This window comes from Dromaius novaehollandiae, chromosome 26 (assembly GCF_036370855.1).
Source record: "Dromaius novaehollandiae isolate bDroNov1 chromosome 26, bDroNov1.hap1, whole genome shotgun sequence".
Taxonomy (NCBI): domain Eukaryota; kingdom Metazoa; phylum Chordata; class Aves; order Casuariiformes; family Dromaiidae; genus Dromaius; species Dromaius novaehollandiae.
In genome coordinates this window covers 3,848,334-3,876,126 of record NC_088123.1, presented here as the reverse complement: position 1 = coordinate 3,876,126, position 27,793 = coordinate 3,848,334, and the positions used below count along the sequence as shown (strand labels likewise).

The window sequence follows — 27,793 nt, the reverse complement described above, 5'->3', positions numbered from 1 at the left end:
ATAATTCTTTGTGTGTATTTGATAGCAGCATTAAAGAACAGAGCACTGAATGTTTTTGTATTAAAGGGTATCTTCTGTTAAGTGCTTTTCCAGCAAATTTATAATTCAATGGATTTATAAATGTCTCGGTAAGATCGGACTTAATGGCTTTGTCTTTCTGCTGTTTAAAACAGTGGGTGGAAGTGGATCTGTTTATTCTAATATGCGATGCTCTTTTCTTGTGTTTGCTGTGCTATGTTAAAGGTGTTCTAGAGGATATTCATGGAAGTGTGCTATATAAATTGCATCTCTTTGTTGACATAAAAAAATTCCAAATTTGTTATGACTTTGTTAGGAAGAACACTTGAATTAGACTGCTCCGAAAATGCAGTAGAGAGGTTTGTTTTGCCGTCGCAAGTGAGGCATCCTGTACCGCACGCTGCTGATGAGAAGGGTGTTCTTGCAAAGGGGACGTGCCTTTTTCTGAAAATCTCGTGCTGAGAGGGGTGCCTTCCGGCAGCGAGGCATCTGCTCTGCCAGAACTGTGGGGATTTTGTTGGTGGCTTTGGTTTGTTTGTTTCTAGATAAATTCTGGAACAGAGAACCTCTTCTTACGGATCATCAGACTTACGCTTTCTTTTGTCTTGTTTGTTTTCCTTGTTATCACCCAACAATGTATGAAGGTTCAGAGGAGTGATTTAGTTGCTGGGCCTTTGCGATTACTGGGTCGTATTGCTATCAGTCCTGATCACGATAAATTAACCGGTGTCTCATCCTTATGTATATAGGAGGCGGTTTTCAATACAGTAGGAGTAGATGACTTTGTCGTTGTGACTCTGGATGCAGCAAAATCCTGAAGGATAGCCTCAGAAGAAGGATTCTAACTCAGACTGTTGCCTGTAAGTTGTCCATTAGTTTACCAATGTGTGTCCAACAGCAAACATTTATAATTTGACTAGAGCTCTCTGAAGTATTTGTTTCATCCTTCAACTGAAAGCCCTATGCCTGAGAAGAAGGTACAAAATTGGATTTTCTTGGAACAGTCAGAAGTGAACTCCTCCTAGGAGTAACATTCTCGAGCAAGAGAAGAGCCCCCATCAGTTTAAATTTCAAATATTAAGCAGGTAATAAAAATGATGGCTCGCTGGGTAAGATCATCACAACAGTCTGCTTCCTGTGCTAAAGCAGCGCAAGATAAATTGTCTACTATGATTTCCCTTCCATCAATAAAATGCAGTAATAGTTACAGCTTCCCAGTGGGTTTGAAGTACGGTAAGTAAGATGAACCTCTGACACTCTTGCTCGCCTGCCGCCTTGCGAGCGTAGCAGGTCAGCGGAGGATTAACGGGGCTGACGGGCACGTTGATCTCGTGGATTCTCCTGATTGCAGACGGTGTGGTCCAGGGGATTAAGAGCGCTGTACTAAGGCATAAAATACCCCATTTCTGTTCCCACCTCACCAGCTTGTTCCCTCCTGTCTTTTACAGTATCACAGAGCTTGAAGATGTGTTGTAAGATATTCCACCGTCTTGAAAAACTGGTTGCAAGAGTTGCATCTCAAATTAGCATTCATCTTAAGTATGGCAGTGATTAATTACCTATTTACTGCAAGTAATTTGAATCAAACAACCCGTGATTAGATCTGTCCGAGATCTGTGGATTATGGAAGCTGCGTTTTAAGCGAAGGCATCCAGATTAGTAGGAGGCTTATTTGAACTGAATTATTTAGTATAAATAGTAAGCAACTAAAAATAAATCTTTTAAATGATGAAATTTTCTACCATTTGGTTGTGAACTCGGGACAGAGTGGTGTTAATTGTATAGTAAATATACACGTCTTGTTTAATCAGATGCTGAAGCAGCGTTATTTGCAGAGAGCTCGATTATACTACGGACGCTGATACTCAAGGCAAGCCGCACTTGAGTCTGTGTTTTATGTAACTATAAAAAAAAATTCTAGACGTCAGAACCGAAAAGCAGGTGCTTTATTTTTTTAAACAAGTAATACGTTGCCTTTTTTCTTGCTGCTGGTCACTCAGTACTGTAGCTCCCTCTGAGCAGATCAAATGCCTTGAATCTAAAATGATTTCCATCGTATTCCTTCGTAAGCATTGTACGTGAGCAGTCTTCTCCGCAGTCTGTGGTACAGCAGTTTATTTTTTGTGGCATTAAAACTGCGGATATGATGGTGCTTGCATTAAGGGCTGTAAACTTTCCTCTGTATGAAATTAGCAGCTGTTTTGCTTTCGTGGGCTGACTTCAGCGAAGCCGCTTGGAATTCAGGAGTTAGGGACAGAGGAAATAATCTCGTAAATCGGAGCGGAGCAGGTAACTTCTCAACACCTCACTCTTCGGAGTGAAGTTTAAATGTTGGCACGCAACGTGTTTACGCAAACATTGCGTAAAACTATCAGTGGCGATAATTGGCTTTCTCCCCTGTTTTCTTGATGAACGAGGACTAAGTAGCGTTGCGTGCGAGAAGTGTCAGTTGTCAATGAACCGTACCCGGTCGAGGAGTTGCTTCTTTGACGGAGGAAGAGCAGGCACGTGCCAGTTCTTGATCCGCTGGTGATCCGCAGCTCTCACGTTTTTATTTTCTGAAGTAGCAACAATCGAGTAAGCCCTGGCAGTCTGTTACAAAACTGTAAATTGCGTAACGCTCGCTTTGCTCCGTGCCGGGCGGCAGCTAGGTGGCGCCCTTGGCCTGTCCTTTCCCTCCGCCAATTTGGGTTCAAAAAGGGTGTTTCAGGTGCAACGGGAGCTCGTCGCCCTGCCCTGGGCGCCGGGCTCCTGCCCGGGTCTCTCGAGCGTGAGCGTGGCAGGGACGCCGCGCGTGGGCAGCGTCCGATCGCCGGGTGCCGCTTTGCGGTGGCCCGTTTTAATTACCGCTGATGACGGTGTCGGTTGTACAGGAAGGGAAGGTCTCGTTAGGGGCACTGCCAGCGCGCTGGCGTGTTCGGGGCTTGCTGGATGACGGCCGCTCCGGTGGCGTGAGGCAACGGCGTGCAAACCTCGTGGCGAATAATAACTCTGAGCAGCTTCTGTGGTGCAGCAGACTTTAGAGTGGGTTTTTTAAAAGCAAGGGTGCTATGTGTGTGAGACCTCTGAGAGCAAAGAAAGTGCTGCAGAGGCAGCGAAGATGCGGTTGCAGGAAGAGGGCAGCGCGTGCTGCACGGAGACCGGGTGGCTGGCGGCGAGATGGGTCTCTGCAGCCCTGAGGACACAGTGCCGTCTTCATTCAGAGAGGTGGGTCGAGGAGAGAAAAAGAAGCTGTGGAAAAACTGCGTGTTGTTTATCATCTTTGTTGTTTCAAGTCTCTCTCTCTTCTTTTTTTGGTTCTTGCCTCCCTGTGTCACCTCTTCCTGCAGCCCTGAGCATCACTCTCACTCAGCTTTTTCCATTAGTGACATGAATGAGCTCAACACAACATATACCGTGTATTTTCAGGTTTTGGCAAGATCATTAAATGCTTAACCTTGTATTATAGATGTCAGTTTTGAGATCAGGGACTTCTGTTGGCAACTGGCTAATTGCTAGTATAAATATTTCCTTGCAAGTTGCACAACTTTGGTTTATAGAGACACTTACTGTTCGTCACGGGGGTGAGCGCAGGAAAATCCTTCTCCTGATCACAGCTCTTAGGCGTCTAAATATTTACACAACTTGATTTTGGGGGCTCTCTCTCCTGATGGGCTTTCAGTCTGCGATATGCCAGGTTATATAAAACCCTTGAACTTGTTCCCTGTGATCTGTACGTGCTCTGCGGTTACTCGGAGATACTGTCTGTCCACTCACTCTTGGTAGCTATGGCAGAGGCGTGTAGTAGCAGCTCACGACCGTGCGGTGTCTTCCTGCGTTTCTGCCGTTGTGTAACGCCCGGGGCTTTTGATTGGCCAAAATACAGTTATACAATGTAGTGAGCCCAACCAGATTATAAAAATCCTTCTTCTCTATGTCTGCATCCTTTTAGACGGCAACTTGCAACTTGGACTGTCGCACTTTGCATAGGCTGGAAGAAATGCTGTAGAGGAGTTTGGCTGAGACGAGCCCTGGATGCAAGTACCGGTTTCTTAAGGTAAGAGCTGCTTTTAATTCAAATGTTAATGGGGATAATTAGAAATATTCAACTGCTTTGGTGTGGGCATTATTTTCACAAGATGAAAGTAACTCTCGATCATGACACACTTAAGATTTGAATAGCTAAATTTCACGATAATAAGGATTTGGGGACTTTTCATTTTAAAAATATTTTGTTACTACTGTAGAGAGAGAGATTTAAAGATATTTACACTCTTTCCTGTTTACCTATAAACTTTGGCTTCCTTTTAGTTTCAAAATGGGAGAAAATTATGTAAGGTTTTTGCAGTAAAAAACAGGGTTTAAGAATGCTTGACCACAAAAGTGCAGCATCTGGGTTAGTTTTTGGAAATTCTGTGCAAAAGATCTGGAATCGAAGAATGTTAAATGGAAGGAAAATACTCATTTATTCAAAGTCAAGCTTGATGGAACAATTCTATATAATAAAGTTTTTAAGTGTGTAGTCAGTCAGGAGGCTTTCTATTGCTTACTGGGCTGAAATTGTTTTCCTCAAGCCAGGAGTATCTCTTTCAGAAGTAGACTTAGGAATGCTTAAGTCTTAGGAAAGGAACTTCACATTCAGGGTTGAAAGAGCTGGCACGTTACCCAGGTTTGTTTTAATAAATGGAATTTTTCCTAGATGGGTCTATAACTTCACCTTTGTTTTAATGTGATTAGGGTCTTGAATAAAAGTAGCTTACATCAAAGTGCCAAGTAGAAGTACAAAGAAAGCTGAGAAAAGAACCAATGTGTGTTCAGATTGCTTTCTGAGTGCAGTAAAGGAGCTTAATGAACTGTGTATTAAGGTCCATAATAATGTGGAGGTATCTGAATTCTTAATTATTAATGCGCCACAGGGAAACTATAAAGGCTGTATACTATTTTCAGTTGAGTTAACTTGTGCCATAAACGCTGCGGGAGGTGTTCTGGGCTAAAAGTAAGACTATGAAGCGGTAATACGCTTCATAAAGAAAACAGGTATTTCATTTTTATTTACTGTAGGCATCATTCCTCTCTTGAGAACATGAAAGGTGTCATTTGATATCGGTCACTTGATATCAAGCCTAGATCTTGCTTATACCTCTTGAAATACATTCTTGTGGCTTGTTCTGTGTACTTCTCTCTTGGCCTTTCATTAGGACTGTTGATACAGAGCATTGCATACAGATTAAAATTCTCATGGAGAGTGGTGCACACATTGCACAGGAATTTGGCAAAACTGTTGCCTATAGGAACGATAATCACAGAGAGGATTGGGGTGAAGATGAGCAAGGAGCAGCTTGACAAATAACGTTTTAACCAAACATGCCCCTTCAGGTTGGCCCACGCTTCTTGGAAATAGTCCTACTTGGCGTATCTTTGTTTGGAACCATAGCTAAACTAGCTCTTCTAAAAATCACATCTTCAGTTAATCAATTTTTTTTTTTTTTAAGAAGCTATAGATCCTTTGTTAAATATTTCATTCAGTTGGATTTAAGGCCACTTCTGAACAAGCTCATTCACACAGGAAGTTAATGAGATTTAACTAATGTGCTTTAAATCAAGAGAAGATTTGAACTCAAAACTTTCCTGTGTGTCTTTGTGTAGACATGCTCTAATGTTGGTCAGCTGTTAAGGCGTACTGTTCTGGACAGCAGTCAAAATACCAACTACTGAAAAATTCGTTAGTGCCTACAAAGAAAGAGCATGTTCGCGCTTCGAAGACTTAATTGAAGTGAAGTGAGAAACCGGCTCAGGACCAAAACTCCTTAAAGTAAACTTTAAATCTTATTTTTAAAAGCTGACTTTTAGAAAGCTTTGGCATAATTAGTGGTATTTTGTCCTCTTCTAACACAAGTAAAGGGGAATGATGCTTTTTTTTTAGTGTTGTGTTAGGAATTTGAAATACGCGTCTTTTATACATGTGGATCTAATTGCTCTCCATCAGGGCTGCAGGGAGGGATCATCAGTAGCATTTAAAGATACAATACCTTTGTAGTGCCCTTTCCTTTAATGGAGAGGAATTGTGGATGCCAGGAGTGTGTGGTAGAGACTAATCATGCATATTTTTCTGAAGGAAGAGGCTCAGTAACAAAATAGCCCAAGGAAAAGCAACTGAAGCATGAAGATAGTTTTTACATGTAGCAACAGAAGTGAAGAGCAGATGCTACGCAGCTTTTTCCGCGTCTGTGAGACAGTCAAAAACCCTTGCAAGGCTGAAGAAATGCCCTTCAGGCACACCTACGTATCTGGAACGGTTTGTGCGCAGGGACCTCCGAGGAGCTGTATCCAAGTGCCAATCTCGGGATGTAATTCCCATGGCCAGCGCTCTGAGGCAACTGAACTTGCGGTTGTGGGTCTGTAGACAGTATTTTGACTGCATCGTGTTTAGTACTTGTTGGGCTTTATTAGCCTTGCTGGTGAGTTACATGTTGATGAATCCTTTGGAAAGAGGAGAGGAAGAGGAGGACCTTCTTGCTTTGTAGGAAAACATCAAACAACTTTCTGGACCATTTTGAGTAGCCAAATAGATACTAAGTGTTTCCTTTTGATCTCTTGTAATTTGGTCATGAATATTTTTTTCCAACCCCTTTGATAAAGCGCTGCTTCATTTTAACAACTTGAATTTCTCAGGCTCAATGTGTTTATCTTGTTAAATAGGGGGTGTAAATGGCTACGGCAGGCAGGCTGACAAAACGACAGGGAGACTTGCTCTGAGGATCTTCTGGTATGAAATTTGGGATAACTCAGGACTTGCGAAGGCGATGACGAGTATAAATGCAAATCGCAACGCCTGTGGCTCTGATTTAATGTGTGGAAAGCCAGGTGCGTTTAATAACAGGAAGAGGAGTCTTTGTTTCTTAATACTTTAATGGGACAAAATCAGAGCAGAAATTTTGTGCGACTGGCTTAACTAGAGCCAATAACCATCTGGATAAAGCTGCTGTTCCATAATTAACAGGGAATTGCCTTGCTTTGGTGTTTAATCATTTGTCTGGCCAGGGATAGCTGCACCCTGTAAGTAAACTTGTCTAATTGGAGCCTCCACAAAATTCCGTAATTGTCCCCTTTGCCAGTCTTGAAAGTTTAAAAGCGCTCCTGTTCCCCTAATCAGTCTGCCGGCTTGCAGTGAAGGCATTTCTTTCAGAACTTCCCCGATCTCTTGGCATCCGTCCTGCCGCCTTCTGGGGCAATCTGCATCTCCCGGGATACATTCCTGCTGCTCCCAGCTGCGTGTCTGCCTGTCCCCCTCCTCCCCGTCTCCCGGTGAACGCCGGCTGGCAACCAAACTGCGTGCGGCTCTGTGCCGCAGGACCCAGCCTCTCTCTTTGTGTCCTCCTTGCTGAAGAGTAATATTAAACAACTTGGCCTAAATGCACTTTTTTTTTTTTTTTAACTAAACAATGTAAATGCAGTGCATTTATTACTGGCTCAACGTTTTCATAGCTGTCTGCCGCTACAGGAACTGACAATTTATCTTGACTTGTGGTCCACAGCGTTTTCGGAAACAGCTCTGCAGCACTCATAGAATCGGGCACTGATGTGGTGAAAAGAGGAGGCTTTTAAAACCGGTGGTATGTTCCTCTCCGTTTCCAAACGGGATGTGTTTTGACAATAAAATATCCCGAAGTGTGGAGAGTCAGAGTTCCTTTCCACGTCTCTGTCTGGTGTCTATTGGCAATAATATGTTCTCAGACTTGCAGCATGTCTTGCTTTGTATTTAGTCACACAGTGTGCTTATTTTTCAGAGGTGCCAAATACTTAACTGCCATTGGAGTTGGTCGAAGTTCAGATGTATTGAAATTCAGGTTATTTTCCTTAAGTGTTTTGAATTTATTTGCAATTTAGGTGAAGTTAACCTTGGTTGTAAGGTTGGACAACTTCTGGCTGAGCGTCATCTCTGCTTGCGGGAGAAGCCAGTTGATATTCGCATAAGCCTGACAGCTAATTAAAAATAATAAATTGGAGTTTGTAATTAAGCTATCACCTTAATTTGATTCTAATCTCCTTAGCGTATGCTGCAGACAGAACTCTCTTGGCTCGTCAGCCATCTGTAAAAGCCAAGAAGGTCCTACGCCGGATCCCGCTTGCTCTCTGCTCTGGTCTGCGTGACGTGCTCACCACGTGGCATGCCTGCATGGAGTGCTCCTGGGAGCTTTTCCATCCGTGAGCTCCGAAGAATTTGCTGTTCCGGCACCAGTTTCTTTTATAATCACCAGTGTTGTCCTTCCCCCTGCAAAAACTTCCCTTGCGCAGCAGTGTAGGGCCACCAACTGCAGGTTAGTTGCTTCGTTTCCCCGGTGGAGGTGCAGAGAAGAGGACCACAGTTATTGATTAACCGGTTAATTCCATTTTGATGCTTCTGCTAGGCTGAGAAATGTGACGGACAACAGCATCGAGATTTCCAAGATCAGGTTAATGAAGTAGGAATATAGAGGCAGGAATGCAAATAGGTCTGCGACCCTCCCAGCCAAGGAGGGCATATGCATGCTTTTCAGACTAGCTAGGATTCTCCTTTGAACTCTTTCACCAGTCAGAGTTTACTTGTGTCCTAGACTTGCCCCAGCAGAATTTAGTGTTTGAGGGAAATGAAGACAGCAAGCCACAATTATAAAGTAGGTGATTTCCATTTCTCCTTTTCACGGTCTTTGCTGACTGCTCCGCTGCTTTGCAGAGCAGTGAAAGGCTGTGATTCTGCAGTGGCTTCTCTCTGTGGCTGTGGTTTTCGGGCATCGGGTACTGGTTCTTAAATGCGATGGCCCCATCGTGCCAAGCACGGATTCAGTGCCGCTTCAGTTCTGTTCAGACTTTGGGCCTGTTGCTAGTGTTTGTCTGCTGTGCTTTCTGCTGGGTCAGCTCCCCTGTCCTCTCAAAGCAGCTGTGCCCACCGACATGGAAAGCTTAAAATATCAGGCTAAGTTGATAGAAATTTGGTGGTTCTCAGGCTAGATCGAGTTGAAATTGGTCAAGACCCTCATGGCTTTAGGAAGATTTTGTTTTGAATTTATCAAATAAGGAAATACTCTGAACGTTTCTGGGCCAAAAAAAATTGCATCATGCTAGCACTTTGTAAAAACAGTAGTTTTTAGGGTTGAAAGTCATCGTGATAAAGCTGGAAATGGAATGAATTTAGCGTTTCATACTGAAGTGCTTTCAAACTGGAAACGTCCTTTCTGTTCAGGAAGGCAGTTGAGACGATCATGGGGGCCTTGAGGTCCAGCTAAGCTTCTTCCAAAGGGTTAATCTCTAGGTCTGCTCGCTGAAAATGTCAGGAGATGAGCATTATAGTATTAACAATATATCCCGAACCTAGCATTGCTTCTCAGTCCTGTAGCTGCCAGTCTGACAGCACCTGACAAGTTAATGACACTTCTCATGGCTGCAAAGCAAACAAACAAGCAACAACACCACCAACCACCCAACCCCTCTTGCCCCGAGCACGTTGCAGGCTGGAGGTCAGGTTGCTTTGGTTTTCCCCAGCCTTTGCTTTACCAAGCTCTGGATGTTGACAAACCTTCCTGTTGCTTTGCGTCCTCTCCCTGATGGGACGAAATCCTGGGGAAAGTGGGTCGAAGACGCCCAGTGACCTTTCCCCGGTTTCTGAGGATCGGCGAGTAGCTGTTGCCTTCTGTGAACTTGTGTGTGGACATGCCCATTCAGTAGGCTATCTGGCTGAATACCAGCTTTATCTAAACCTTTGCGAACCCACGTCAGCTTCTAGCCCGCCCGAGTTAATCACGTATAGGTATCAAAGGTAATTGGGTACAGTGAGAAGTGTTAATCAGTACACTGGTTGTAATTTCATTTCTCGCATTTCCATTTGATCCAAGGTGGCAGATAATTCAGTGTACTGCGTGTACTTACCTAATGTCGGAGGAGTTTTATCTCTTGCTACATTGCTTTTTGGCTTCTGATGTAAAGTTAGGATTGTTATGGATGGTTATAAAACGTCTGAGTCGTCCTGTTTAGCTCTTGTCGGTCGGTGGGATAGAAGGTCTGATAAAGAAGAACGATACCCTTTTGGGTAACCTGATCTGCTCCCTAAAGGCTTCTGCTTCAGTTTGATGGTTCTGATTGTGGAATAAAACTATTTTGAAAATCTGCTGATTGTAGGATAAAACTATTTTGAAAATTTGTGGTTAACATCTGTGCCATTAAGGGCAGGTTTCATTGCTGAGTAGAAGTAACCGAAAGTATGGTTTGGACACTATCCTTGTCTTCCTTGGACACCCCCCAATGTGTGTACGTATAAGCATGTGTACGTGTATGTGTGCGCACACACGCACCGTAGCAGATCAGGCTATTTTCGCCTGTTAATTTGGATGCTGCCATTTGGGAACCTTCGTCTTGGAGATCAAAACAATTTTGTTCTGGCTATTGTGCTTCTGCTGTAAAGAATTAATACAAGTTGCACTTTATTTATGTGCTTTTGTGGCATATTTCGCAAGAACGATTCACAAGGAATTACTGCATCTTACTTGAGAAGACAGCAGTAGTGTCTTGCAGTGCAAAGGAAAATAAGATTATACGCTCTTGTTTCCTGGGCATTGGTGGAGATGCTAGTTAATGCTAACTAAGAAGCTTGTCTTGCCAGAATGCCTTAAGCTAGATCTCCAAAACGACAGATTTCCGGCTGGTGTGACTCTTACGCTAGTGTTTTACTGGCATGGCTGCATTTGTTTGCGATGTGAGATTCAGACTTTTCCCTTTTTTCTTTCCATATCTGAGATGATAAAGCTACCAGAGTAAGCTAAGCCCGTGCCCATCACTGTTCTCCTTGGAGACTTAAAATGTCTACATTAAAACAAAAAGGCAAATCCTGTTCAAATGCCTTTTTTTCTTTTCTTTTTTTCTTTTTTTGTGCTTGGGGAAAAAAACCTTCATGTCTCTACACTAAAAATGGACAAAACCCCTCAAAGAAAGGAGACCACCCCCCAGGCAAACCTTTAGCTGGTGTCTCTTCCTCCTCCCTCTGACCCCTTCATGTCACTTCTCAGACCGGCACAGGCCGTTTGGGACTAAAGCCGCTATCAAGCTTTGAGGAGGTGCCCTTGGTCACCCGGTGCACAAACTCAGAAGCAGACAAACTAATTTAAAGCTGCTGTCCATGTCTAGAAATCTGTATTTTCAAGGTGGAAGGATGTGGTTATTGTAAAAATGGAAATGCCCTTTTTTCAGAAAGGTATTTATAATAGTAAGTACTTGAACTAGTCCTCTGCTTTAGTCTTAAGTTTGAGCGAGAAACGGTTAATTATGCTGTCTTAACATTGACTTCAAAAGCAGGTCTTAATTAAATCCTTATTTGAAGGTACTACTTTCCATCCCATTTTGCTTTAATTAGGAATGCTTCAAGGGCATTTCAGTGCCCATCTAGTATTTCTTAGGTATCTATATTTTTCTCTCTTGAAAAGTTAAATCACTTTGAAAGATTAATATCTCTTTCACCTCAAGTAACCAGAATTTTCTAGCAAATGGGTAATTAAAAGCTATTAAGAGGTTCTAAAATATTAGTACTCTGTAATTTTTCAAACAGTCCTAAATTGCCCCTAGCAGAAGGAATTTTGTCAAGTTTAATTATTTTTGCAATTACAGGAGATGTTTGAGCTGCTGGCATTTTCCTGGACAGTGTTTTGGAAGGGTTTTTTTTCTTTTTAACTACTTTTTGGTTTTCTAATATTTACATATTGAGTTTTCCGAGTATCTGTTAGCTGCATTTCAACCTCCAGTAATTTAGTTGATCATGTCATTAACTTGCTTTTGAAGCCACGCCAGTGCTCAGAGAGTGCTGCTTAAATATGTTCTTGTTTCTGCCGAGAATGTCACTCTGTGATTTTAAAAAGAGCATTTTTCAGGTCTGTCGGGTATTTTTTTCTGTAGCTCTAGCTTGTTTCATCCTCAGCTGTTTACAGCTGCACTTTCTTTTCCGAAGCTGTGTGGGACCCCAGTAACCAGAGGCTGCAAAGCTGAGTTTGCTGCAGAGTTTGTTTTGCTGTCCTGTGGGAAGTGTGTGTTCAAATCTGTTAATTCATGCTGCTCAGTCTTGGAAACGGCAAAAACATGAATGGCTGTGGACTGGCACATCTATTTTAAGGAGCGAATGTGGGAAAACTATGCCGTAGTGACCCATCTGGTGGAAACAAAAGAGAACCAGGACGCTGTATGATCTTTCCTCTTCCTGTGCCAAAATAGTAGCGGTACTAATTGAAAGACAGGCTGAGCTTTATCCTGAAGCAGTTGCTTCTGCATCATCGGGCAGATAACTTTGTAAGTCCCTCAAGAAAATGGAATAATTTTGGTTAAGGGTGTACAAACAGAAGGCGCTTCTGTCTGTTTGAAAAAGGTCATTGAACGTGAGGCGTGCTTCACTGTCAATGTAGTGCAAGCTTTTTGGAAAGTTTTTATTTAAATTATATTAAAAGGAGGGGTTTTGTTACGCAGAGGCAAACTCCTGAATAGGTCTATAAATTTTAATTCTCTGACAAAGCGTAAGTATTATTTGCAAGGGATGTACAATAGCAAACTGTTGAGCATCCCTGCACGGCTGAACAACAGGATTATTTTGTTCTCAAAAAGCTCTATGGGAATTACAATGACATTGAACCAAAATATGAATTTCTAATATGCTAGTAATAATTTGACACCACAAGAGAAGAAGGAGAGAATAATTGCAATATTCCAATCCTGAGAGAATTTAAAATACCATCAGCTTTATCTTTAACTGATAATCTCTTAATTATCAAATCATAAAAAGGAATGATAAAAGTAGGCGAGTGCTGAGCATGAAGGGGAACAAAGTTTGCAGGGCATGCGTGTTTTGTCCATGCATCTTATATAATCATGAAAAACTTAAATCGTCTCTTTGATTCTAGGAGCCGTTGATGCTGACGATACTTAAAGAAAACCCTAATGTTCCAGCTGGATTACTCGGCGCTTTTCTAATTCCTGGAGGTGCTGCGGTTTAAGTAAGAACTAGTCCTGTTAGTACCTGGCCTGTCACCTCAAGAAGCATCCATCTGGGTACTGTATGCAAGTCCTTGACATCCTGGAAACGATGGGGATTGGTAAGAATACCACTTCGAAAGCGGTGGAGACAGGAGGCTCAACAGAAGGCAAATATGAGGATGAATCTAAACATCCCACCTTTTTCACTCTGCCTGTAAGTAACATATCCAAGAAACGCGTACTCAAGCCTAATATAAATCAATGACTAGTGCTTAGTTCTAGGCATGTTGTACAAAATCTTTATCTACCCAAGTAGTTTATGTTACCTTCTCTGCTGTCAGTTGCTAACATTTTTAAGGGGTGTGGGTGTGTGTGTGTGTGTGTGTGTGTGTGTGTGTGTATTTTTGTTTGTTTATCCGGTTCTACAGAAGTGATTGTCATCCTTTGGTTCCCAGGACTAAAACAACAAGAGTAACGTATTTCTTAGGTTCCTGGTTGCCTGGACAAATGTTCAGATTTGAGTTGCTGAAAGGATCGGAAGTCACTTCTACAAGTCAGCTAAAACTGTGTGAAAACCTGCGGCCAGTTACGTGGTCTATGATTATGTCAAGTGTGTGCTCTAAAGCAGTGCTGGACATGCAGAACATGCGTCTCCCTAGGCAGTGATGTCAAATGTCTAAGATGTCATCCTTCCCCCTTCCCCCCGCCCCCTTGTACTTGACCTCAGGCATGATTGCAGAGAACATGTTTATTTTACTATTTTATGGGGTTTTTGTTGTTGTTTTTCAGGTCGTGATAAATGGTGGAGCAACATCCAGTGGTGATCAGGACACGGAAGACACAGAGTTGATGGCAATCTATACTACAGAAAACGGCATAGCGGAAAAGGTATGTAGTAGCTGCCTTCCACGTGAGAACTAATTCTTGCTTTTTCAGTATTAGTATTTGTTCACGCTAGTTCCACTTGACTGTGTGATTTACTTTCTCTCATCAAACGTGCTGACTTGCAGGCTCGCGTCAGGTTTTGGCCAGTTCTGCCTTCACGACTCCTCTGGTGGCACACGTGATTACAGAGCTTGGGGGCTGACTCAGCAAACATTAGGAGTGGTTTATGCACTTTGACCTGCCATCTGAGTTCATAACAAGCAATTTTTGGTATTTCTTCATTTCAACTGGCCTTTTACACTATTTCCCTAATAAGGTTCTTCTGTTCTCTTCTTCAGTTGTTAACTCTTTTCTTGTTTTTAGGCAAATAAACTGGTGGTGTTGAGCACCTTCTGAAGAGGGGTCTCTCCCTGGTGCAAGCAGTCTCTTCCAAGCTCTAACATCACGTACTTAATTTTCTAATCCTTTTTCCGAGCAGGGGGCTGCTTATTGTTTTCTGACAGCTTTGTGAGTGAAGTTCAGGTGGTTGATAAAAACCCCGTGAACATTTTTTTCATAGGAGACCAATGTTTGTGTCCTAGCTGTTCAGAAAGATCCTGTTGAGGTCTAAAATGAGACCGGTTTGGTTTTGACATTGAAACTTTTTTCTCAATATTCCATCGTTCATCAGCCGGGTTTAATAATAATCATGCAAACAGAGAAGGTGTGAATGTGACCTTTTATTTAGAATAAGGAATAGGATTACAGTGCATCTGAAATGCACTTGTTTCTGCAGTGTTTATTACTGATTAGCTGTGAGGTTAACGACTGTCTCAAAATTGGCTCAGTTCAACAGTTTTTCAAGTGCACCAATTAAACAAATGTAATGATGCTCTTACTTGAAACTAGGAGTGTGGGGGTTTTTGTTTTGTTTCATTCAAGCTGCACGAGGGCCGGGATGATATCAAAGGGTGTAGCTAAGGTTTTCCAACACAGAGCCTTCAAAATTCACTCCTGAATTTGAGATTTAAATTGTAGCTCAAACAGGTAATTCTGATGGAGGTCTTGTAGTGTTACGCTTCAGAAGAACGTTAGAAACGCTGCAGTGTGTGTCTGATCTAGTGTCTCCCTTTCTTGCAGATGGTCTATATGTAGAGGTTTGTCTTGAATGCATCTCTACTACCATTTTGATAATGCTAATATTTTAATGGACAAATTTTGGCAACCGTTGACCTGCTGATGTACCTGATGGCTGAGTCTGGGTCATGCTCAGACTAGCATAAAAAGAGACAATCTGATAAAAGCCTTGAGCAAAAGTTGTTGGGATGAAATTGTGCAACTTAGATTACCCATCTCTAGACATTAGAGCATGTCTTCATGGCCTGTTTTTTTTTTTTCCCCAAACATATGTTTTTCTCCTTTTCACTAGCTCTGTGTGATCACAACTGTGAATGATGGATGATAGTGTGCCTTAAGAAGACAGTGAGCTTTTAATCAACTAAATCTGCTTGAGTTAAACCTTTGCTGTGTCTTAAAATGAATGAACAGTGAAAGGAGAGGCTTTAGCAATTAGCAGTCTTGTGTATTGAGATAGTATTTGAGGCTCATATTTCTGCTAATCTAGCCAAACCTCTTGTTTTTTCCACTTAAAATAACAGCGTGTACATGAAGCATGATTATTCTTGGCTTTCCATTCCTCTTAAGATATTGTTCACCGAAAAAGCAAGCGGAAGACCTTGAATAGAAGTCTGTAACAAAGAGAACTGAAATGTACTTAATTGCTGGAGCATTCTTCTTGCTTCCATTCTCTCACAATATTTGTTAGCTCAAACAATAAACTATTTGCCCACTTGAAAAATAACTGTAGTGGTGCATCTCTACAAAATTAACAGTAGTGCACTGCTTATTGCTTAATCAAATAAATATCAAATTTCAACATTCAGATTAATTTCTTTAAAGGCCTCTTACTGGTTCCTTGTGGTTCTCTGCTAGATTCTCTGCTGCTTGGTCTTGGGCTCTTTTAAGTCAGCTCCCTTTAGCACTTATCTGCTAAAGGTTTGATGAAGTGGAAAGCTGCTTCTGCCACATCAGAATAAGCCTGGCTTTTGGGAAGAAGGAGGAATATCCTGCATGTTTTTTATCCTACAGCCTTGCTGTTATGAGGACTAGAGCTGTGTTTCTGCTGACCCGAATGGTGTGTTTCATTAGTTGAGAAAGAGATGAAGAGCATACCTGCGGCCGCATGCGATTAAAATACAAAGTGGATCTGTATCATCACTACACTGAGTTCTAAGCAGAAACTGTAAAATTGGCCCAAACAATGCTAATCTCATTAGTCCGCTACTTAACGAAGCTTTAAACAGTTGCTGCAATCCAGGCGCTCTGCAAGAAGGACTTTGCTATATCACTTGTGCTTTAAAGTTTGAAATTCTTTTGCTAGAAGACCTGGAGACCTCCTTTACAAAGGGAAAGCTTGCGTTAGCAGTTGCTGATCTGTGGCCAGAGAGCTTTCTACGTGCCTCGGACTAGTGGGCCCGTTGACTTTTCCCTAAGCCCTGTGCCTGCTGACTTTGTGGTTCTTTACGTTTACGCCTACATTTGTCTGCGATCACAAATTAAAAAATGCAAAGACTTGTTGGATGAGTCTTTCCCAGCAGCCGCAGGTTGTCTTTTCTTATCTCTAAGCGAAGAGGAGGCTATAGCCTTTGTTAGATAGGCACTGAAACATGGTGAACTTTGAAAATCCCGCTTCTGTCGGTCCTTGGGAGGGTTATTGCAGGTTGCACGGTGTGCCGCGGGAGGGGTTTCTTCTTCTCGCGCTCCAGCCCGGTGGGGAGCTCTCCATGGTTCGTACCGCTTCGTCTGCTGCTAGTTGGGTGGCTTCGGCAAGCTGACGCTGGCGTGAGTCGTAAGGGAAATGCAGCAGCTGATATTTCTCTACTTCTGCCTCGCAGGGAGATGTTGTAACTGTTTTTACTCTTCCTTTATGACCTCTGCCTTTCTGAGAGTGTATGATGACTTTTTAGTCGAAATGTTGAATTGACAAACCGTGTTGCTGGTGAGCCAAGTTCTCAGGTGGTGCCTATATTGCACTGAAATAGAGGGGAGGGCAATTTTGTAGATGTATTCATATATATTTCTGTGCGTGTGCCTACGCACATCTATTTATATCTATATCTATTTATATCTATACATACAGTCTTCAGGGGGAGCTAAACAAAGCTGCTTTATAACAACGGAAAGTATCACAGTAGCTTCTCCGGGTGAATCTCTATTTTCCTGAACAGGTCCCTAGCAGAAGCCTCTCGTGACTGTAAATGTCCTGCCGTTTCTCCCTGACTACGTCAGCTCTCACGTCTCCCTCCTCCTGTCTGTCTTCCTGGGTCAGCCACCTTGTGCCCGGCGTTGGATTTATGTATACGTGCCTGGACATGAGGATGTGCATGTTTTAGCCTAAGTAAATTCCAGTTAGAGACAATAAATGTACAGTTTTACTGCTGCTAAACGCTCTCCCTGCTGTATGAGGCGAAGCTGTAAAACCCAAGTTTGGAATTTTTTTTTAGTCATGTCAGTGAGGGTGGGGTTTTTCTTTTCTTTTTTCGATCAATCAAAATGCAACATTAGTGCTGCTGATTGGCCATATGGGTTGTGCAATGAGTAATTTCTCTTTTGAGCTCTTTTGGAACTATACCTTATTTAAATCAATCCTGATGAGCAAAATATTCAGTGTTTTAGCAGCATTTAAAAGGGGCTGCTGCAGTGAGCGTGGCGATATTTCTCTCGATCTTTCCATAGCTCTGTGTGATAATTTACGCTCCCTGAATTTGGTTGCATTTGTTTTCTCAACAGAAGCTGGAAGTGAAAGGGAAATGCCATGGGTCAGTTGGTTTCGCCGACCTTGTAGATGATAAACTAAATGGAGATTACTTAGGACTAATCTGTGGATGTGTTGTGATTTTGAAGAAATAAAGACTCTTTAAGGCAAAATCATAAGTCTGGCAAACTTCCTAGCCTTTGTGTGAGGCTGCTTCACGTGAGTTCAGCAGTGGTGTGGATTAGGTCAGAACAGTAGTTACATAAGGGGGTTTTTTGGTGGTTAAGCTGAAATGATAAAATCTGATACTTCCTCCTGCTTTTGTTGTTGGCATTAGGTCTTTAGAGCATTGTGTTTTGCTCTCAGGCCTTTGAAAAGAGGAGAGTTAAAACGAAACAATTCCGCTGAGCTGTAAAGAAGGCCAGAACGCGGTTTTAAATTGCCTGTAGGTTTGGAGGAAGTTCACTTGGCTGTTGTAAATTGGCTGTGGATGTATTCGGTTACAATGATTAGGGTTTTTCCTGCGTGCTTCAATGCAGGGTAGAAGGAAAAATAATAAATTCTGTGGTAAAAATGGTTAACTAAGACTGCAATTGAGTAAGAATTAAGCTGGGAAGCAGCTACCATAATGGGGAACTTCCTTGCCCGTGATTTAGGGCTCTTATGCAAGAGTAGCTGTTTTACTTTGACATAGTCACTGTTGACTCTTCTGCTTAGTTCTGTTTCTTTCTTTTTTTGCATAAACAAGTCTGCCATGATGATCGCACTTTTATGGCGCCATTTGGCTGACAGATTGGTTATATCATAAACGAACAATTGTTGTGTTAGTATAAATAAGCAAGGAATGGTTTATACAACTGAATCCATTTGGTGCAAATTCAGGAGCTACAGTTGGGAGATAAGCTCGTTGCCTTGGAGGTAAAAGGCTTCTAAAGATACATATTGACGTTGCTTGAGAGTAATACACGCATCTCAGAGTACTTAGGAGTTGCTGACAGTTCAGACTCGGTTTATTCTTATGCAACATTAACTTGTGGTTGTGTTTTGTGTCCTTCCCCCCAATTTGACAGAGCTCTCTGGCAGAGACGCTGGACAGCAGTGGCAGTTTAGACGCACAGAGAACTGACATGATTTACACTATCGAAGATGTTCCTCCTTGGTATCTCTGCATATTTTTGGGGTTACAGGTACGTTTCAAAATAGTCGTTATGCTTTCTCGGTAGTTTTTTTAAAGTTTGTTTTGCATTTGCTTATGTGACGATTTTATTCTTCCCATGCTCTCAAATGTTTGAAGAAAGCTATGAGACAGCTTCTTTTGAAGTCGGTCACATGGTAAAATTACTGTATTGACGATGACCTATATTATTGCTCACTGGCATATGCATTTGTTTGATTCACTTAATATTTAGTCCTTAAAGCTGCTGCTTAGTTAAATAAGTGAACAAGTGCCAAGTGGTAACCTTCAGAAGGTGACATATGCCACCTCTGAAACTAAAGGATGGAGAGAATGGTTTAGTGCTGACACCTTGAATATTAAAGCTGCTACTACAGTCGCAGCTGTGCCAGTTCTGCAGGCCTGATACCACCATCATGGAGTCATCACCAGTAAGTGTGCTATAAGTGGGGCAGGCAAGTCCTGTGTCCCTTTTGGAGCACCGTGTGCTTCCTACAGCAAGTAGGACTGTAGTAGGGAGCGGCATGCTACTACTAGCTCAGCCACTCACTTGATGTGAAGCGGAACAGCTCTTTTCATCTCCTTCCTCGAACGCTAATAAAAATCTATCCCACAGGAATGCTGAGAATTTGTTAATATCTGTAAAGTATGTTGAGATCCTCAAACAAATACATTCCAAAGCATCCTTTTTATTCCTGCCTTTCCTCGAGGACAGACAGTTCTGTAGGGATTGTGTTTTTACTTGGATTGTGGAATATGGTGACTGTTGGTTGTTTGTTTGTTTACTTACTGTAGTTGGACTGAAAAGGAATTAATGAGTAGCTAGTTTCTGGTAGTTGTGCATTTATTTGCAGCCCGGTTTAAATGTGCCCTAAGTTCATTTGTAAGCTAATGGTCTTTCACATGGTTGAAAATGAATGGAGTTATTTATCTGCTTTTCAGAGTTGGAAGCTGCTTTCAGCACAGTTACCTAGATACTCCCTCATCAAGAACAGTAGCCATGTAGCTATGTAAATAACCCAGTTTATCCTCCATAAACTGAGATCATTAGCAGCAGGCAAGCAGGAACTAAACATGGGCGGTAAAATACCAGAAAAAACGTTTAGAACCAGGACATGAGAGACTGGGTGGATAATTACAAAAAAAGGGGGGGTATAAAAGAAAAGATGGTCTTAAAACAGGCTTTGTAAGTGTTGCTAAAGTATTAACTAACCGTTTTTCTGTTCGCAGCATTACTTAACGTGTTTCAGTGGAACTATAGCAGTGCCCTTTTTGCTAGCTGATGCCATGTGTGTTGGATTTGACCAGTGGGCTACCAGCCAGTTGATTGGGACCATTTTCTTCTGTGTGGGCATCACTACGTTGTTACAAACAACTTTTGGGTGCAGGTGAGATCCGTAACTTGTTCCTAGTGGTTGAGATGATGCTGATGCTGATAAGGCTAAGCCTGTGTTGGAATTGCCAGGATGTAGTCTGAGATCCAAGAGGTAATTAGTCTATTTCCGAAAGATAAACATGAAATACGAGATAGCAGTTCAAGTACAGGACAGTTAATAAAAGCTTTTGGAAAGCTTCTCCCAAAAAAAGGTGGGTCTGAAATAGGAGCAGGCATTCCAGGGGAAAGAAAGTACAGCCGAGGGGTGGGGAGCCAGGAGAGGAAAGAGAAAACCGGGAGGATAGAGAAGGCAGAAGCATTTCTGGGGAGAAAGAAAAAAATCATATGCCTTTTTAAAGAGAGACTATTTAGGATATTTTCATTAGTTTCTTGAAAGATACTCTTTTTTTGCAGGAACTTAAGTTGTTGGGATTTGTCCCAAAGCAAATTGTGTGCTTGTTTTATTTTAGTAAAGCACTTGCTGAATTAAAATGGTAGTGTCTTTGGAGTCACGCCACAAGATAAACGTAGTCAAAGGTAATGTGTTAACCTTCAGCTCTGGTGTCTTCAAACATAGTTGGCTTTGAGTGGAAGAGACCTGCTTAGCTTATTTCTGAAGTTGATTCAAGGCCCTTGAACTTCTTGTCCCTCAAAAAAAAAACCTGCCGCACGCACAGTGAGAAAAGGATGTGGGTGATTTTTATTCTCCGAATTTAGCATCTCTGAGTGTTACCTTGCCAATACAAACAAATTACTTGTTGTTTTTTGTTAGCTGCTCCGAGCTGCAGGTAAGGATCCTTCAGTGAGCTGGAAGAAAATGTTTATGTTAGCGTAGTCCTATGGGAATGCCTGTAAGTATCCTTTGGTCTCCCTGCAAGGATACCAGATGTGATTTTAGGTGGTAGTAATGTTTGTAATAATCTGGTGCTGGTTTACCAAAAAAAAAAAAAAAAAGCATACTGTGAGTTTTATTAATGTTAAGTTAAAACTCTAAAAGTGTTTTTTTTAAAACGGCAGTTCTACAGTAAACACTGCAGAGAGATGTTTAACGTAATGTTTACTTAAACTTTTGTTGACTCTCTCTGTGACAACCAGGAGTAGACAGAACCCGCAGAGTTATTTTTGCATCTTCTTGAATAAACTGTGAAAGATAAATAATACCAGAAGAAAAGTGTATGTTGTATTAGCATGCCCTCATGTAACTACTTAAGCAACTCGTGTGTCATTTAGTTTAACTCAGGAATGACGTGAGCTGGAGTCTTGCGTCCTGCTAGGAAATGGACCAACGCCTCCCACCGTTGTACAGATTTATCTAAGAAACAGAATCTCTGTGTGCAGAAGGGTTATCTCAACAGGGCGAGGAAGGCAAAGCCTATGATAGATCACTTACCGTTGTAAAAGATCAGCTTTTCATCCCCACGTTTTCCCAATACTTCAGGTTTTCTGATAGAATCTTTGGTTACTATTTTACTTTGAATAGATGCACATCGCTAATATGCTTGCTTGGCTTTTTTCTTTGAAAAAATTTTTTTTTCTTTTTAATTAAGCTTTACTAAATGTATAAAATTGCTGTTTTGGATGAAAAATTCTCTCTGGTGGCAAAACATCATGATTAAAACTTGAGAGAGAGGAGTCCCCCCAACACACACACGCTATTTTCTTTTAGTTGGGACTCGCAGCAGTTAATAATCATATTTTCTGCCCGATTTGCTCTTTGTGCTTCATAGACTAGCTTGCCGTAGCTGTAATACATTTTCAAGTACCTCGCTGGAGAGGGAGGCAGAGGAGCAGTGAAACAGTTGTGCCTTTATGTGCACCCGATTGCATTTCCTTAAATAGGAAGGGGTTTTCTCTTTCTCTTTAAATATTCTGTTTTTGCTTTATATAGGGAATCGAGGGGTTGTTGAAGGAACTGGAAGATGGGGTCTTCTATTGCCGTTGTTCCAGTTGCAGTGTCTCCTTACTGGATTTTACTGAAGTTCAAATTCTTCAGACTTTGGAGATGTTGTGTTGTGGCTGGTTATTAATTCACAGGGCAACTTGGTTTTGCTTTGCCACCAGTTTTCTCCTTCTGCCTCAACTTTATCAGAAAAAGCTTACTTTTTACGCTTCCTGAGACCTGTGTGTCTCTATGGAACTAAAGTTTGTGTTCTTCTGGGTTTTTTTCCCCCTTTTTTCTAACTAATCTTGGGCACCTTTGTCCTGATTAGTTGCTATAGAGTGAATTTGGGTTCTTGCCAAAGCAGGTGTGGTCCCATCAGTTAGAAATGCTCTGTCCCTCCTGTATAGCTCCACCTCTCCCTCCTTTTTCTTCTTTTTTTTTTCCTCCTTTTCAGTGGCTTCCACTTGCACTGAGAAGGGCATGTTTGTAAACTGAAGAAGTATTTGTGTTTGGGCCTTAAAAGCAGTGGATTTGTGTTTAAGGAGAAGCTTCCAGTGGCTGAAGGTTTTGCAACTTTAACATGTGATTCTGGTTTTTTGTAAGGGTGGGACTGGGATATAGCAGCTACGTTCTGTAAGTGAGACTTTAAAGTATTTATTGGCAAGCCTGTCAACTGAAAAGTATTTCAACAAATAAAGCCACAATGGTTTTGAAAGGTCAAATTCCATGGTTTAAAGGTCCTTAAAGATGGAATTGGCTCAATAACGAGGAGTCATTGTGGTTGATTTGGTGCCCATGCTTATTTTAGGAATTCAAGCTATTTATTAGATTATGTAATAATCCAGAAGGTTTGGCAAAGACTCACGGTGATTTGTATGACTGAGACTATCAAATAGAGCTTTACTAAACCTGGACGTTTTAGGTTTGTTGGTGTGCCCATCACTACGTTCTGCAAGCATTGCTACATCCGTGTGAAACGTTAAGATAATTAAGACGCTTCCAGATGGCTTTAACCGCACAAGAGCTCTGTCTTCACGTGGGCTGATGCCAAAATTAAACAACTTAATAATCTGGACATGAAATTCAAATGCTATCCCGAATATGAGATGGTACTTCTTAACGCAAATGCCTGGCTTAGCAACGGGAAAGCTATTTCATGCAATGTGTTTCAAACTGCAGCTGTCTGTCAAGATACTGATCATGGTTGGCTGATTTTGAGTAATAAGTAAGTTAATAAATGAGAGGGTTTTCTTTTTTCTTACTGGAAAAAAAGAAAAAGGCAGATGAACACTATTTTGACCCTACTGGTCCTTTTGGTAAATACTTCAGGTTAACTTTATCTTATGAAGGCTGAGCAAATAGCGAAGCAAGACATAAGAAAATAAGACTTTATTATATGTGCTTTTATCCAAGTGGATTGTCTAGGTCTACAAAGATGAATAAGGTGGAGTAAAAATAACAGTATTTTGTGGGTTTTTTTTTTAAAAAAAAGGGGGGGGCAAATGGTCCCAATTAATAATTTGTCATTTGTCCAAACTGCTGAAGTGATGAATAGACTGGCAAGGGACAGCAAAAAGTCTGTGCAATGAGATTTTCATGCTGTAACTTTAGGGACAGTTGCTGAAGCTGTACCCGAGATGAGGAAGTCAGCTGTAAATCAGATGATTGGTATTTTACTTGAGAATTGGAATAGCTGTTCATTTAAACAAGCAACACAAAGCTTTTGCTCCTAGGAATGTTTTCTGAACACTTACCCAAAAAGCTGGTTCAAAATACTGCAGGGACTGGCAGTTTCTGATTTCTTAGGTATTTGTTCCCCTTAAGACTTTGCAATTTTATGTTTTAAACCGCAGAAGACAAATAAGTAACTTATCTAAGTTTTCTCATCAAAAAGTTATGCATTGTGCAGGAGGCAGGAGGGGTTTCGTGGCTTTTGGATCCCATATGGGGAAGTTGATTCATCATGTATGTTCTCTCTGAACTCTTTAATACTCATTGTATACGGATATATTATTTTTAAAGGGGAAATTCTGAGTTCGAATGCCCACAGCAATTTATATGCGTTATACCCCTGAAATGAGATTGTGCAAGGCTATAAGAGGGTATCTGTGCAATGCCAAACTTGTGTCTGGAGCGAAATCTCAGTACAACTGACTTCATCGCTGGAGAATGTTGTTGCAATGCACATTTACGGAATCGTTAGAGGGGGACGGAGTACTCTGTAGGTGGGATAGAGGAGTAACAGCTTGTTACAGGTATTGCGTATTTTGCCATGGGCACCAGCTTGCTCAGCTTGCCTAATGAACCTTGAAAAATAAGGTGAATCATTCACTCGTAGTTGCCACGGTTTCTTCACCAAAGATAAAGCTTTGATTTTTTTTTTTTATTTTTTTTTTTTCTAAAAGAAACTTATAAGGGAATTGCATGCAAGCCGAGTATGCTCGGATGGCTTGTGTATTTTATGAAGCTTGAAATTTGGACGTGGTTTTCAAAACTTGTAGTACATGGGTCTGCTTTTTCGACTGCTCATGGCCCCAACTCCTTTCCAGTTGTTAATTCAGCTGTTTCAGCTTCCTGCATGTGACTTTTTACAACCGCTGTTAGCAACATGCTTCTGTTTTGATCTTCTTTGTATTAAGCATGTTAAGAATCTTTTCCCCACAGACTTTTTCTTCCTCCTTGTGCTTTTTCTGATCCTTATCTGCATCTGCTACAGTTGGTTCTTTTTCCTTTACTGCTGCTTGTACTGGCATGAAGGCGCTTCATTGTGGCTGTAAAACAGCCATAAACTTGGTGCAGTAACTAGAGCCGCATGAGCAATTAAATGGTCCGCATGCTATGGTTTGAGATTGGTTATTAAAGAGAATCATGTTACCATTCGTTAATGACGGTATTTACCGAATAGTTCAAAGTGCATCGCCTCTAGAGTTAAGTAGCATCTGAGTATTTGTAATGTTATGCAAGCTGCGGCTTATTCGGTAAGTACCTAGTTGGTATAGGCAGATGCTCTTTAGTTTTTAAAAACCTTTTGGGAGAGTGTGAACACCAATGCGAAGAATGTCGTCTTGAAATTCTTGCAGCTTTCACAGTTATTGTTGATAGCGGCCTGGAACATCTAATCGGCACTTAGCAATGCAATAGTTATTTACACATACGCTGAAAGATGAATCTTAAAATGACTGTACTTCAAGTCATGCAGAGGAAAGCATTGAATATGCAGACTGCTTACCTTTATCGAAGGGCCTTAATGTGGCAGGACTGTAAATGCTGCATGTTCAGCAGTCTGGCTGTTAAGTGCATCAAAATGTTCGTCTTGCCCTGTTTTGATACTGGGCCAAAAACCTGTTGGATCGATGTCTGCTACCCACATGTCAATGCCTGGTAATTAGCTCTTGCAGGCATTGTGTTGGTAACTTCATGCATGTAGCGTCTGCTGTTAGGGCCTTGATCTGTGAGTCTTACTATTTTTGTGGGGTTTTTTTTTCCCTATTAAGAAATTCTCATACTCCATGTTGTTGTTAACCACCTGATAAAGGTTAGTTCTGAGGATGGGTAACCACCTAATTAGAGTTGGTATCCTTCCACAATATTGTAACACCAAAAAATATCAGCATGTCTTCTTTCCTTTTCCACCAGGTTACCCTTGTTTCAAGCGAGTGCTTTTGCATTCCTAGCACCTGCTAGAGCGATACTGTCCTTGGAGAAGTGGAAATGTAATAATACAGGTAATTGTGATTTATGCTTGCCCCGTTTTATGTGACAAATGGCCCAGATCACGTGTAGTGCAACTGCCAAACATTTTGATACAGAAACTGAAAGCAATGAGCAGGAAATATGAAAAATATAAGTCCTTTTGCAGTGTTTCAGCTTTGCACCTCTTTGCTTTGAAGAAAGACTCCTAAAAATGCTCTTGGGGAATTCTAGTTCTTGTTCCTTCACAGCTATGTCCAGTTACTTGTTTTATAAATGATTTAAGCTGAAGCTATAAAATGTAAGAGAGCCTTAAGGGAAACCAAAGGCCTGGTGGGAAAGCCTGTGGATGTTAGGATTAATGTCTGATGGTAGTTTTTGCGCTTTTTTTTTTTTTTTTTTTTTAATAAATGTCAACAAAAGAAATGTCAACAAAAGAAATCTAGCAATGGCATAGGAATTGTTCTATGCTAGATAAGTGGAAACCGTTCTAGCAGACTTCTTTCTAATGGGGTGTGTTTATTCAGTAATAAGGTTGTGGGCAGTGCAGAATGGCGTTATAGAGAAACAGGCTGCTTGCTTTGAATGGAAGTTCTTCTCAGATTATATTTACATTAAATTTATGTTATTTATGTACTTATAAATTTCTCTATTCACTTCACATCTAATTAGTTTTCCTGTTGTGTGTTTTTTTTTTTTTTTAAATATAAAACTTAGTCTTCAATATTCACTTTTTCCCCTCAGGAAAGTCAGATTTATCTACTGGGAAATGGCATATGGGTTTGAGTGCCTGAGATGCAAAGGTGTACTGTGGTGCGCTGTAGTTCTTACAGGCGTGTCGACATTTCAGTACTCCAAAATGTGTCAGTACCCTGCTACACACCTTGTTGAAACGAGATACTGTCTGATAACCTTTGATTGCCAAGTAATTTTTCATGCCTTCGGCATGTTGAAGAGAACCTTCACAGCATCTTGCTCTTGAACCTTTTAACCTCTAAAACGGTGTCGGATGGGGTTGTAACCACAAGTCAATTCATCATGCAATGAAAGACCTGAATTGCCAAACGACAAACATTAGAGTGCCTGAGTCTTAGTGTGCAATTGAGTAATTCTCCATTCACCCATTTATTGGAGTGGGAAAAGAATCCCTAATTGACCTTTATTTCTGAAAGTTAGGATTTTTTTTTTCCCCACTCTGGTACAATGGGTAAAATTAGTGGTTAGCTCTTAGGAAATGCAAACATGTTATTTGGGAGAGATGATTGCTTGATTTATAGGACTGCAGGTTCTTTCTGTGTAAATCGAGGCTCGTTGGTTGGGATGCAGCTTAAGCGGAAACTTACTCTGTGAGAAATTTGACCTTATGATTGCAAAGTGGTTGAGGAATAAAAACCTGTTTTGTCTTTTTCTTTTTGTAAGATATAACAGTTACAAATGGAACGACAGAACTGCTTCACACTGAGCACATCTGGTATCCCAGAATACGAGAGGTAATGTAGGAATAGCCTTTAGCTGCTGATCTGTCCAATTTCAGTTAAGTTTCTCACGTAACCATCTGCGTGTTCTCGTCTTTGAGTTGATAGTGTCTTCTTTCACTACGATTTAATTTGAATATATCCCTCTAATCATTTCACGGAAGTCTTCATCTTTTCAACCTTTTCATTGCTGAAAAGCAAATACAATGAGTTAGTTGCCACATTCAAAAAGAGGCACAGTACAATACACGAGTGGGACTGATACTCTTCTTGTAACGCTTTGCAATTTGTGCTCAGCAGTAGCAATTAAGCAATACATCAGCTGCTATCAGATCACTTGCCTGCTGTCGCTGTTCAGTAGGCTGTCCCGTGGAAGATAACACGCAGTCAGCAAATCTCTTCATATCTCGATGTCTTAAGTTGGAGACAATTCTGATAAGGCCTCTGTTCCCTCGAGAGACTTGCTGAAGTACATCAAACTCTTCTCCACTTCCAGCATTTCAGTAGGAACTTCGTCATGCTTTGCAGAGCCCAGGACGAG

General features: G+C 41.4%; 1 protein-coding gene across 6 annotated transcripts in view; it reads left to right on the top strand.

The window, feature by feature from the left end:
• The window catches only part of SLC23A2 (solute carrier family 23 member 2), a 62,745-nt gene that overhangs the window by 17,397 nt on the left and 17,555 nt on the right, over positions 1-27,793 (top strand). For 3 of the 6 annotated variants that reach the window (XM_064497735.1, XM_064497732.1, XM_064497734.1), the window contains 7 exons: positions 3,950-4,054; positions 12,906-13,192; positions 13,768-13,866; positions 18,727-18,843; positions 20,061-20,218; positions 25,724-25,812; positions 27,197-27,267. In XM_064497735.1, coding sequence (XP_064353805.1) covers positions 13,061-13,192; positions 13,768-13,866; positions 18,727-18,843; positions 20,061-20,218; positions 25,724-25,812; positions 27,197-27,267 — 666 coding nt within the window. In that variant the 5' untranslated portion in view covers positions 3,950-4,054; positions 12,906-13,060. Of the gene's footprint in view, positions 1-767; positions 879-3,949; positions 4,055-11,984; positions 12,301-12,905; positions 13,193-13,767; positions 13,867-17,675; positions 17,876-18,726; positions 18,844-20,060; positions 20,219-25,723; positions 25,813-27,196; positions 27,268-27,793 lie in introns of those variants that run through there. The other 3 variants (XM_064497733.1, XM_064497736.1, XM_064497737.1) reach the window with 3 other exon arrangements.